Raw genomic sequence first — 13,080 nt, 5'->3', positions numbered from 1 at the left:
AAATGTTTGCTCGAATTGATCAGTGAACTCCTCTGGGCCTGGTGCTTTGTTTTGGAAAGTTATGAATTATTGATTCAATTTCTTTAATACAGGCTTACTTCATTTTATAGCGCTTGGTAGATACCATGCTTTTTACAAATTGAAGGTTTGTGGCAGCTGTGTGTCAAGCAAGTCTATCCCTGCTGTTTTTTCAGTAGCTCACTTAGTGTTTTGGTGTCACATTTTGGTAATTCACGCAGTATTTCAATTTTTTTCATTATGGTTATATTTGTCATGGTGATCTGTGATCAGTGATCTTTGATGCTGCTATTACAAAAAGATTGCAGCTTGCTGAAGGCTTAGATGACGGTTAGCATAATTTAGCAATTAAGTATTCTTTAATCAAGGTGTTTGTTTTTTAGACATTATGCATTTGTTGCACATTTAATAAGCCATAGTATAGTGTGGACATAGCTTTTATGCACACTGGGAGCCAGGGATCGAACCCAGATCCAGCCGTCGCCTGGCTTGCCAGAAGGGGGTTGCCAGTGGTATGAAGACCCCAGACAAAATATATTTCCTCAGCTCGAGTCGTGTTCTGTAATTGGAAGGAAATTGCTTAATCCCATGTAATTGTAACTATTGTTAGCACTCATGGGTACCCTAGGATAAAAGGAACTGTGGTTTGTACCAGTCTTCTTTTTCTTAATTCATTTAGCAGACTCGCCATAACTGTGTGATTGAGTCTCTGTGCTGGGAGCCCTCCCCTCAGCTTGGACTCTGCCCTCTGTGAAGACGTGCCTTCTGGCTGTGCTTTTACTGGCTTAACTTTGACTCAATCTTGATTAGATTTGTAAGAACAATGGAATTAGCTAGGCAGTCTTTTTTAAATCAGGATGTATTATTTTCCTTTTCAAAAAGTCATTCAAGGATGCATTGCAGGAATGCATTTTAATAAACCAAGCCTACTTAGTTCTCATTATTTTATCCTCTACAGATAAATTTTCTCCTAATGTTTGTTCTAGTGGAAAATTAAATTCTTTGCTCCAAGAGTGGGAAGGATGACTCTCCAGTGTTTCTGGAAACTTAGTTCACATCTTACTTTTTCTCAGATGTCTTATTTCACCACTCTTCAACAAGGATGGTCTGAGATTTGCAGTGTTTCTTGATGGTATGTACAGTGCTTCACATTCCAAGAAAATTAGACCAACTCAATCTCCTGTTTAAAATTCCTTCCTGGCTTCTCATCCCTTCCAAGATCAAGTCTAGAATCCCAAGGAGACTTGGAAGGTGCTGGCCTGCACAGTTCTCTGCTGTCTCACCTGCCTCTTCTCTTCTCTGCCTCTCTGGCCTCCAGCCCCACCAGGGTAAAGGGTGGGCCTGTGCCCCTCCCTACCAGCAGCCCCACCTCAGCTCCATTCTTTCAGGAAGCCTCCCCTGACCCTTAGGCCAGCCTAGAGGGCCTCTCTTAGGCCCCTCTCAGGGATCTTTTCCATTTCTCAATTTAGCATGTATTTTATATTCTACTTTTTTTTTTTTTTCAAGACACTAGTTTTTAGAGCAGTTTTAGCAAAATTGAGCAGAAGGTTCAGAGATTTTGCACATTCTCTCTACCCCCACACATGCACAACCTCCCCCACCGTCAGCATCCCCACCAGATGGTGCGTTTGATGTAACTGATGAACCTGTACCGGCTCGTTGTCATCACCCAGAGTCATACTATAGCCGGGGTCACTCTTGGTGACTACATTGTGTGGATTTAGACAAACTTATGACACGTGGCCATCATTACAGTGCTGTACCGAGTGGTTTTCCTGACCTAAAACTGTGCTCCACCTCTTCAGCCCTCTCTCCCCCTTAATACCTGGCAACCACTGATCTTTTCACAATCTGTATAGTTTTGCTTTTGCCACAATGTCCTATAGTTGGAATCATACAGTCTGTAGCCTTTTGAGATTGGCTTCTTTCAGTTAGTAATATGCATTTAAGGTTCCTTCATGTCTTTTCATGACCAGAGAGTTCATTTATTAAAAATTACTGAACAATGTTGCACTTTCTAGATAAGCCAGACTTTATGTATCCATTCACCTACTGAAGGACTTCTTGGTTGCTTCCATGTTTTGGTAATTAAGAGTAAATAGCCACATGCCAATGTGGAGAAGGCAATGGCACCCCACTCCAGTGCTCTTGCTTGGAGAATCCCATGGACGGAGGAGCCTGGAAGGCTGCAGTCCATGGGGTCGCTGAGGGTCGGACACAACTGAGCAACTTCACTTTCACTTTTCACTTTCACGCATTGGAGAAGGAAATGGCAACCCACTCCAGTGTTCTTGCCTGGAGAATCCCAGGGACGGGGGAGCCTGGTGGGCTGCCATCTATGGGGTCGCACAGAGTTGGACACGACTGAAGTGACTTAGCAGCAGCAGCAGCAGCAGCAATGTGTATGTGGACCTGTGTTTTCAACTCCTTTGTGAAAATACCAAGGAGTGTGATTGGTTCATTGTACCATAGGACAGTGTTTAATTGTGTAAGAAATTGCCAAACTGTCCACAGTGGCCATACCATGTTTTATTACCACCAGCAGTGACTGCAAGCTCCTGTTGCTCCACATCCTCAGAAGCATTTGGTGCGTCAGTGCTCAGTACTTGGCCGTCCCTGTAGGTGAGCAGCAGGGTCTCACTGCTGTGTTCATAGGTGTGCAGGGATGTCTCATTGCTGTATTCATAGGTGTGCAGGGGTGTCTCATTGCTGTGTTCATAGGTGTGCAGGGGTGTCTCATTGCTGTGTTCATAGGTGTGCAAGGGTATCTCATTGCTGTGTTCATAGGTATGCAAGGGTGTCTCATTGCTGTGTTCATAGGTGTGCAGCAGTGTCTGATTTCTGTGTTCATAGGTGTGCAGGGGTGTCTCACTTCTGTGTTCATAGGTGTGCAGCAGTCTCTCACTTCTGTGTTCATAGGTGTGCAGCAGTGTCTCACTTCTGTGTTCATTTGCATTTCCCTCATGACATGACACTGGACATCTTCTTATGTGCTTCTTTGCCGTCTGTGTATCTTCTCTGGTTAGGTGTCTGTTGAAGTTTTTGGCCCATTTTTTAATCAGGTTATTCTGGTTCTTATTATTGAGTTTTAACGGTTATTTGTATACTTTGGATAGCAATTCTTTATCAGAGTGTCTTTTGCGGATATTTTCTCCCATATTTCACGATATTTTTACTCATTTGTTTATCTGCTTTCCCAATCAGACTGTGGAGTCCATTGTAATTGTGGCATTTATTCTTATGTTCACAGTGCTACATTTATATCCCACACTAAAAAACATTGTATACATATTTGTTTGTTGAATAAATAAATCACAAATGTTGGAGTAAAGAGAAATAGGGAAACCACATAAGAAGAGATACTAACAAACCAGTAAGAATCTTTCCGTATCAAGAAAGTGGAAACCAAGCTGTGGGATTCCATTCCACCATCCAGGAGGCAGATGCTTACTGTAAACGTCCAGGCAGTGGGTGAGTGTGAACAGTGTGAGCCAGAGGTTCTGTGGGATGCACCTCTGAGGGTTTTTGCCATCTCTGGGCTCACACTTTTGGACTCAGTGTCTCCACTCCATGAGTCCATTCCAGGGGAAGGGCCCTTCACAGAAAGGGCCCAGTAGACAGATGCCTGCTGCCTTGTCCTAGAGCAGTTTGGACGCCTAGTGTCCAGTCTGGAGAGTGGTCAGGGGAACCCTGACGTAAATCTTCAGCCATGCAGAGCCTCAGGGCAGGACGTGACGGCGCAGGCACGCGTTCTTGTCACGTACTCATAACACGCATGCTGGGAGAACGCAAAGACAAAAATACTCAGGTAGGTGGTAATAGGCTTACACTTTAAAACTTGTCCTTTGCTGTAACTTAGTGCAATAAATGGGAATTATAATAAGTTTGAAAGTGAAAGTGAAGTTGTTCAGTCGTGTCCAACTCTTTGCAACCCCATGGACTATAGCTTACCAGGTTCCTCTGTCCATGGGATTTTCCAGGCAAGAATACTGGAGTGGTTGCCATTTCCTTCTCCAGGAGATCTTCCCAACCCAGGGATTGAACTTGGGTCTCCCGCATTGTAGGCAGATGCTTTACCATCTGAGCCACCAGGGAAGTAATAATAATAAGTTTAGGAGCATTTATATAAACTCACAAATTGAGGAAACAAACCTGGGTACCTTCTGTTACCATCTGTGACCTGAGGGGCACAGAGAGGCTGGGGGACAGAGCCGCCTCTGAGCCCAGCTCCACTTCCCTGACCTCAGGCACCGTGGTTGCTGTGGACGAGAGCACTGCCTGCTCGTGGCCTGTGTGTGATCTGTGTGGCAGCGAGAGACTGGAACGGAGCCTGGCAGACAGGTAGGGGGCAGCCGCCAGGAACCCCGCGGCCTGGGGCCAAGGGGGCACATGGGGCAGCCGAGCTGCCAAAGGAGGCTGGGCACGTTTTCTCCCCAAGTCACCACTGCGCTCCTGCTGCTCCCTGAGGCTCCTCTGGTCCTAGAAGAGAAAAGAGCGGGCTTCCTCAGCTCCTCTGTTGTCAGGTGGGAGAGAAAGAACTTAGGGCAAACACAAATGTGTGGCATGCTGGTGACCGCACGGGCGACCCTTCGCAAGCTGACATCCCTTCCTGCCCAGCATTACTGCCCCCTGCCCCCCACACACCCTGGACCCACCCTCTGAGCCAGTCCTCTGGCCCCACTGGCCATTAGAGGCACCCAGGGCGCCCTCACTTTCCTGCTGCTGGACAGCTGCTGGGTGGTGGCCTCGGGCCCAGACCAGACAGCGCAGGGCAGGGCTTGGAGACGACGGGAGCGTGGAGCTAGGTTCCTAGGAGGCAGGAAGGAGCAGGGACACAGGTGACCAGAGCAGGTCTGCCTGGCCCCGCCCCTTGTTGTCCGGGTGCTCAGCCGGGTGAGCTCCCTGCCAGGTCTCTCCCTCCTCCGGCCACTCCCCAAGTGGCCAGATGTCTGCGCCCAGGCTGCTTCGGGCCTGTGTCAAAACCTGGGTTTCTGAACATGACGCCCAGACCCGGGGTGCAGGGATTGTCCGTCCCCACGAGGCTCCCACTCTCCGTCCTCTTGTCTCCAACAGCAGCGGCACCTTCTCCTGTGGGGACTGCTCCCACGTGGTCACCATGCCCATCCTCAGGAGGCACCTGCAGGTCTTCCTGGACTCCCCCTCGAGACCCCGGTGCACAGTCAGGGTCAAGGTAGGAGCCGGCAGGGGCTGGTGCATCTGTGTCTACCTCCAGGGCCCCTTCACCTGCGGCCAGGAGGGGGCTGCCTCTCCTGGTCTCTTCCCAGGGAGGGAAGGCTCAAGTCTCTGCAGTGGAGCTGGTGGCCTCGAGCCACACATCAGTCCCCAGGAGGGGTGTTTCCGGTGAGTGGGTGGGGTGTTGATGCAGCCCCCTTGGTGGTTCTTGCAGCTGCTACAAGACAGCATCTCTTCGCTCCTGAGGTTCGCTGCCTGCGAGGATGGGGTAAGTGGAGGCCCAGCCCCTGGGTGTGTGCTTCTCCCCTCTGCTTGTTCCTTGTGTGCTGGGCACCAACAGAGGTCAGACTCTGGAGGCTCAGCTCGGTCCCTGCTTCCTCCTCTGACTCACGCCTTTCCCTTTCAGAACTGAGGTTACTTCTCATCAGTCCTGCAGGAGATATGGGGCTCTGTCCCCTGGCTTCCACTGTGATAGGATGGTCTCAAGGTTTCAAGTTAGACCTAATAGAACAGCTATCTGAGACATACAGTTTTTAAATTGCTGGGTATTCTCAAGTCTGAGTGCATGGAAACCTCTCAGAGCTGCCCTGACTTAATGGTGGTGGCTTTGTGAAGAGGTGTGAGGCATGCTCCTGAAAGAGACTGCCACCTGAACATACACACCTCACCTTACACACTGGCATTACCTTACACATCCATCTCACCTTACACACCCACCTTACCTCACACACGTTACCTTACACACCCACCTCAACTTAGACTGGCATTCCCTTACACATCCACCTCACCTTACACACCTGCATTCCCTCACACACCCACCTCACCTTACACACCCACCTTTCCTTGCACACCTGTTCCCTTACACATCCACCCTACCTCACACACCTACCTCACCTTACACAACCACCTCACCTACATGCCTACCTTATCTTGCACACCAATTTCACACATCTACCTCCTTACACATCCATATCACCTTACACACCAACTTTACCTTACACACCCACCTTACCTTACATACCTGTTACCTTACACACCTGTTACCTTATACTACCACCTCAACTTACACAGTGGCATTCCCTTACGCATCCACCTCACCTTACACATGTGCATTCCTTTATAACCCACCTCACCTTACACACCTAACCTTACACACCCACCTCACCTACAGGCCTACCTTACCTTGCACACCCATCTCACCTTGCACACCCATCTCACTTTACACATCCACCTCATCTTACACACTGGTATTACCTTACACACCTATCTCACCTTACACACCCACTTTACCTTACACACTTGCATTCCCTTACACACCCACCTAATTGCACACACCTGCCTTGCCTCACACCCTTATGGAGCAGAGAGCTCTGTCCATGTCAGAGCCATGCGGAAGCCTGTGAGGGGCTTGCGTGTCTGCCTTCAGGGTTCAAAACCCAGGTGGCAGACGTGCACAGCTCCTGCAGTTGCTGGCAAAGAGGATGCTCACATCGGCAGCGCTAAGGGTTCCCACAGCCACAGGCCCACTCTGCATCCAGCCTGAATTTGGAGGCTCCATGCAGCCCTCCTCGCTGCTTGCCAGCCCCTCCTGGGCTTAGGGGTGGGGGGAGAAGTGGCACTTATTACACTCTTTACTTTACCACCGGATGTCAGAGTTTTGAGTAAATCAGAATGTCCGTGCACAGAATCTGTAAGGAGCCCTGGTCTGGCTGCGGTTCCAACTCGAATCCCCGGCCTCATGCACCTCTTTAGAGCAACTTGTTGACCCCCTGCCCCCTCCCCCCAACAAACCTTCATCCAAGGGGCTGCTGTGCGGTGGGGACCAATGTCTTGAGGAGGGCTTGTGGACAGGTGTCCCTGATCGTGTGCAAGTGCGATGGGAATCAGCAGTTAGAGCAGCCAGCCACCATGCTCCCTGCTGTCCTCAAGATGGGCAGAGGCCACGCTGACTGGAGAGGCCACAGGGACAGGGCTCCTGTCGGATGCAGAGAGACCCGCAGAGGGAAGGTCACTGCAGTCTTCACAAGCGACAGCTAGAGGGTAGTCAGCCTGGGTGGGGACGACAGGGACCCTGCGTGTGTTCTCTTCAGATGGAAGTCCTGTGTTTCACGGGTGGTGAGCCTGTGGTTCGGTGACTGTTGGTCCTTGGGTAAGGCTCATGGATTGGCGAGTTCCAAGGTAGGGGGCTTTAAACAGACACTAAATATGGCAGGTCCACCTCACCTCGTGCCCTCAGGGAGGAGAGCTCTGTCTGTGTCAGAGCCATTTGGAACTTGTTACCATGGAGGATGCTGGGGGAGTTCTTCTCAGGGAGAACACAGCAGAACGAATCGAAGCCCATGGCCGAGTGCTTGGGGATGGCACCCAGAGCATCCATGGGCCCTGCAGTAACCCAGGTGCCTTTCCTGGGCCCCAGGCTCCCTGGACAGTGGCCCTCAACCTCCTGCTCTCTTCAGGGGCCTGGAGTCTGAGAGGCCTGGTAGGAACCCACTCATTCACTTATTCCCTTTTAATGGAGGCAGGCTGTACCTCCCACACATTCGACTTCTCGACTGCTTGCATCCTAGAGAGCTCAGGAGGCTTGTGTGTGCTTGTGTGTATGTGATCCACGTGTGTGGGGCATGTGCACCAGTGCCCTGGCTGAGAGGCCCAGTGGCGAGCACCTCAGTGTCCCCTTTGTGCTGCTCTGCCAGCAGAGGCAAGGCCAGTAGGACTGGGGAGGTGCCAAGCTTGTCACCCCCAACCCCGCCTCTGCACTCAGGGGATTCTCAGGCTTTATGTCTACCTGGAAGGAAGTGGACACAGGTGTGGGTGAGAGGGGGGCATTGGCCATGAAGACCACCTGAACTCTGTCAGTTTAGGGTGCAGATGTACATTCATAAATTGCAAAGAATCAGATGACTCTCCATGAGAACCATGACTGCATTCCCAGAACAAACTGCCATTTCTGGTAGGACCCTGGAGTGTTGGGTCTCAGGTCTCCACTTAACAAGGTCCAGCTTCAGATGTGAAGGCAGTGGTCACACCCACCACTCTACCTGAGTGACATCACAGAAGCAAGAGTCAAAGAAAATACACTATATCTTTTAAAAACAGAGGCACGTTTTATACTCACATACACAAATACATGTATTCATGTAACAAGCACGTGTGAGTTTGGTACTGTGATGGTTTTTAACTTCTTCATGTCAATTTCCCCCCAATATAGGTATAATTAAATCTCTATTTATAAATGATAGAGTTATTATTGAAAACTATAGCTGCCAAACCTGGCATTTTAAAAAGAGGGTATTTTGCAGACTTTTTTTTTCCAAGTCAGAGTTTAGTGCTTGTATCCAGGGGACCTGGGCCCCCCATGCATACACACAGGGGAAGCCCTCGTAGACAACACAGCGGCATACAGCATCACCTTGTCCCTCTCAGCCCTGAGTGGGAACCTCCCGCCCCCTTCTCCAGCATCTCTGCCGCCTTCCTGCCACTGCGCCTGTGCGAGGCCCCTCATGAGCACAGAAGCCCTGGGAGTGACCGAGGGGCTGTGACCTTGATGTCTTGGCCACAGGAGCCCGGCGGGAGGCCTCCACACTGTCCAGTCTCATCCTCTCATTTCCCCCCTTCACCTGCGTGGACCTCAGCTCTCTCCCCCGCTTTACCTGAACGTGCTACCAGCGAGGTCGGAGCTCCCTGTGAACCACGGTGGGGAAACAGGGCATTTGGTGCTGTGCCTGTCTTGTAGGTGGGAGACGGGGATTGCAGTGAGCTGGCTTCACAGCGTCCCACATCCCAGACCAATCTGGACATTTACTGCTGCAGAAGGAGCCATCTCAGGCCTCAGTGTGTCTACACTGTGCACACAGACCCACTGTCTGGACACGGCTCTGCTGGGCAGCAGTCACAAGGCTAGACTGTGGTCACAGATGTCCCCCAGTCCCTGGCTGGCCCTTATGCTCCTGTTGGCTGGGACCTCGCTGGGCCCTGAGCCAGACACCCGCATGGTCTGGACCCCCTCACGGCATGCGTCTGGTCCTGAGCAGGGATGGGGCACACTCCATGCCCCTCCCACCACACCGTGCTCACAAGAAGCCAGACACGGGGTGAGGGCAGTGAGGTGCCCATCAGGAACACAGACGCGCCAACCCTGGCCATGCTGCTGACCGCCCAGCCTGGGTCTCCCTGCCAGGACACGTTAATGATGGAAGGGGCAAGTTAGCACTGAACTCAGTGATCACAGACATCCATCAGGTGTCTGGCACAGAGCCGGGCTGGGAGGAGCCCCAGCACTGCGCCTCAGGTCCTGTGGAGAAACTTCCCAAAGAACACGTGACCTTCTGAGGCTTCAGTCCTCCTGAAGACCAATAAGCCTCTCTTTTTGTTCAGCCCTATTCCCCCAAAGAAAGTGTCCTTAGGTCTGATACCTGGAGACCAGGAGGGCACAACATACTGCCCCACTTGGTCACCGGGCCCCGCCGCCTGGAGCTCTGCATTCCCAAGTGGACATGATGCTTGCCCATGGCTAACCTGTTCCCTGAGACTGTCATCAGACAGTGAGATGGAAGGCCTTTCTACAGCATGGGGAGAGGCGCTTAGCTCAGGGCAGCTCTGGGAGAGATACCTTGTTGAGGCAGGCAGAGCAAGTCCTTGACCACAAGTGCTGGTCGACTGCGGAAGTGGGAGTCAGCGGCAGGCGCGATGGAACTCCCACTGGGACCCCGGCATGGCTTCCCGTGTGCTTCCCCCCCCAGCTTCTGTCCTAGAGCGGCCAGCTGAGAGGTGTGCGCCTTGTATCCACTGACAGACATAGATAAGAGACATTCTTGATGTTCTTGTGTAAAAACAAACTCAGCTACCAGAAAAAAGCAGTTCCTTTGCTTGTATCGCAGCCTATTCTCACCTCCGGAGAGGGTCACGGGCCAGGGAAGGGCCTCCTGCTCTGGCTGTGGTGTGCTGAGTCGGCGGGGAACAGGGTGTCCAGGGCTGTTTGCTCTAACCAGCCTGCCTCTCCTCCCTGCAGAGTTACGAAGTGAGGAGTGTCCTCGGAAAGGAGGTGGGGCCGTTAACCTGTTTTGTCCAGTGCATCACCACCCACCCGACCAGCAGCGTGGGATTGGAGGAGGTTGAGCTCCTGAGCGAGGGGAGAGCCTCTTGAGAACACTGGCAACGGCCACGGGATCTGTGAACTTTACCAAGTGGCTGAGAGGTGGTGGTGGTTTGGGTAATTTCTTAACCCTGGGCAAAGTGAATGTACTTTATGATCTTGAAATGGAACTTCATGTTAGTAAAATGGCTTTGTAAACTATAAATCAAAATACTTTTTTCTATGATTATATATTTTTTATTACCTTTCTGCATGTTAAAGCTTAAATAAGCTTCAGGCCTTCGTATTTATTTTAGATAATACAGTAGAAAAAATTATTTTGTCCTACTGTAATTTTAAAGTGTTCTGTTCAAATTTTACCATGATTCAAAAGTTTTTTTTCCCCATTTCTTTTAACATTTCCTCAAAGAATACCCAGCAAAGGGCAAACCTTTGTCCTCTCGTCTATTACTGCCCTGCACAGTCAGTGTCCAACCTAAGTGCTTTGCAGTTCATTATTATTGTTTGGAAAATGTTCTGGGGGCACTATGTCAGAGGTCAAACTGTTATGAGTAAAGTATAGATAAAGTGAGAGAACAACAGGTCTGGTTAGCACTGGGTGCAGAGACAAGGCCACCCCACCACAGGAGAGCTGGGTCATCGTTCACCTTGTTGGCAGAGTATCTGAGTTAAAAGTAAAACCCCGGACTAATTATCTCTGGACACTAAAGATTTTGTTTCCTCCCTATGACAATATAATCATGACAGGCCACGGTTAATAAATTACATAATACAGAGGTAGCAGCCAAGACAAAGATAGGCTGCCCAATACCCACTCTCATGGGGGAAAGGCAACGACTTTATTTATTCTTTCAGGTTAATCTTTGAAACATTACAAGTACTGGCAAGGTAGCCAGTTTTAAGTAGCTTTGTGACTGTCCTTTCCATCTCCTACATGACTTGTACTTCACGCACTTGGAAAATCTACTTGAAGCTGACTACAGAAGTGAGGAAAGTGAAAGCAAATCCCATGAAAGCCAAGATGAGTCGGGCTGGTTTTCGGGTAACCGAGCCCTCTTCTCCTTGCCCCTAGACCCCCACTCGAGGTGGGACGCACTCCAACGGGGTTCCAACACGTTCTCGGGGCGCGGGCACCTTCCACCCGAACGGATCTCGGCAAGTTAACCAGCACGTCCGCAGGTGGAGTTCGGCCTGTTTGAGAAGCAAAGTAACCCGGGATGACCGGCCCCGGGGTGCAAGTCAGCCAGACGCGCGCCCTCCCCTGCGGGTTCGGAGGGCCGCGAGCGCAGGAATCAAAGTGGGTCTAACGCGTCTTTATTCTTACAAATACTGTAAAAATCAGTATAAAAAAGTGAGCATGCTCAGTCTTTCCCTCGTATCTACAGTACAAAGGCTTGTCGGAAAAGTCTCTTTTACGAATGTACCTTAGCTGCATCCTAGGCGTAGGATGTAGAGAAGCTGCCGTCACAGTAACTTAGGGTCCACGCGGCAGCTGTCCGAGTCCCGGCCAAGCGCGGGAGTCCGGCCCGGCGGCTCCAGGCAGTGCGGCCGCAGCCCGCGCGCCCCCCGCGTCACCGCGCGTCCGCCGCCCCCGCGCCGGGCAGGAAGGGCGCGCCGGGCAGCTGCTTGAAGAAGCGCCGCAGTCCGGCCAGGTCCCGCGTGAGCTGCTCCACGCGCTGCTGCAGCTTCTCGTTCTCGGCCGAAAGCTCCACCAGCTTCTGCTGCATCTCCTGGTTGCGCCGCTTGGCCTTGTCGCGGCTCTTGCGCACAGCAATGTTGTTGCGCTCGCGTCGCTGCCGGTACTCGGGGCTGCCGCGGTCCGGGCCCCGCTTGCCTGCCGCCTTGTCTCGCGCGGGCCCGGGCGCTGGGGGCGCGGGGCTCCGGCGCGGCGGCTCTGGCGACGCGGGCGGTGTGGGTTGCGCAGCGGCCGCGAGGCTCACCACCGTCTGCGCGCACGCGGCCACCTGCGCGGGCAGCAGGGAGCCGGGCGCGTCGCCGTCGCCCCAGTCGGGCTCGCGCTTGAGGGGTCGCGGCGCCGGGCCAGGGCCCCCGAGGCGCGCGGGGCCCCCGGGCAGTAGCTCCAGGGCGCCCGCTTTGTGGTTGCTGTTGAAGAGGTCGGCGAAGAGCTCATCGTGGCACAGCTCCAGGGTGGGCACGGCGGCCATGGAGTCGATGTAGGCGCTGAAGTCGATGGCGCTCTCGTCGTCGTACATGGCGGACGCGGCCGGCTCGGCTCCGCGACCCGGCTTCCCCGCGCGGCCGGGCTCGTAGAAGGCAACGGGTTCCGCCGTCCAGGGCGCGCCGCGCGCTGGGCCGTCCAGACTGAAAAGCGCGGCGCTCATGGCGGCGTCGGGCCGGCGGCGAGCGCGGTCCCCGGGCGGGCCGGGCGCTGCCTTTTCTAGCCCGGCTGACGCGCACGCCCCGCCCCGGCCGCGAACCGCGGGACCCCCGCCCGCGCGCCTCCCCCGCGCTTCCTGCCCGCCGGCCCGGCCCGCGCGGCGCTGCCGGGAACGACCCTCCCTTGGCCGCGCCTCCTTCTTCCTCCTGGTGGGTCGGCGCCTCCGCGCCCGCGGAGTCGGGGCGGAACCAGAACCGGGCACCGGACCAGCTCGCGAACTAGGGCACCGGGGCGCTGCCCCGCAGCTTCAGGGAGTTCGGGCCGCGGTGCTTCCCTATCGCGGGGATCGGGAGGTCGGGACGCTGCCCCATCGAGGCTCGGCCATGTCTGGGGAGCGCGCCTGTGGCCAAGGAGAGCCTCGAACCCCGCGCGCCCATGA

The 13,080-nt window shown here is 53.2% G+C and overlaps 2 protein-coding genes across 3 annotated transcripts in view; one reads left to right on the top strand and one right to left on the bottom strand.

Moving 5' to 3' along the window:
- The window catches only part of SPIDR (scaffold protein involved in DNA repair), a 280,562-nt gene extending 269,887 nt beyond the window's left edge, over positions 1–10,675 (top strand). For both annotated transcript variants that reach the window (XM_055545940.1, XM_055545939.1), the window contains 4 exons: positions 4,266–4,359; positions 5,092–5,209; positions 5,426–5,479; positions 10,220–10,675. In XM_055545940.1, coding sequence (XP_055401915.1) covers positions 4,266–4,359; positions 5,092–5,209; positions 5,426–5,479; positions 10,220–10,354 — 401 coding nt within the window. In that variant the 3' untranslated portion in view covers positions 10,355–10,675. The remainder of the gene's footprint in view (positions 1–4,265; positions 4,360–5,091; positions 5,210–5,425; positions 5,480–10,219) is intronic.
- A 406-nt stretch (positions 10,676–11,081) lies between these two features.
- Positions 11,082–12,703, bottom strand: CEBPD (CCAAT enhancer binding protein delta). Its single transcript, XM_055545942.1, has one exon. It carries the CDS (start codon positions 12,643–12,645, stop codon positions 11,875–11,877), a length of 771 nt encoding a protein of 256 aa, XP_055401917.1. The 5' UTR covers positions 12,646–12,703; the 3' UTR covers positions 11,082–11,874.
- Between the last annotated feature and the right edge of the window lie 377 nt (positions 12,704–13,080).

Source organism: Bubalus kerabau, chromosome 14 (genome assembly GCF_029407905.1).
Source record: "Bubalus kerabau isolate K-KA32 ecotype Philippines breed swamp buffalo chromosome 14, PCC_UOA_SB_1v2, whole genome shotgun sequence".
In the NCBI taxonomy this organism is placed as follows: Eukaryota; Metazoa; Chordata; class Mammalia; order Artiodactyla; family Bovidae; genus Bubalus; species Bubalus kerabau.
This window is presented reverse-complemented; position numbering and strand designations above follow the sequence as displayed.

What these genes read in the sequence shown, in the direction of transcription:
- CEBPD (XM_055545942.1), bottom strand. Translation starts at nt 12,645, where the DNA reads ATGAGCGCCGCGCTTTTCAGTCTGGACGGCCCAGCGCGCGGCGCGCCC.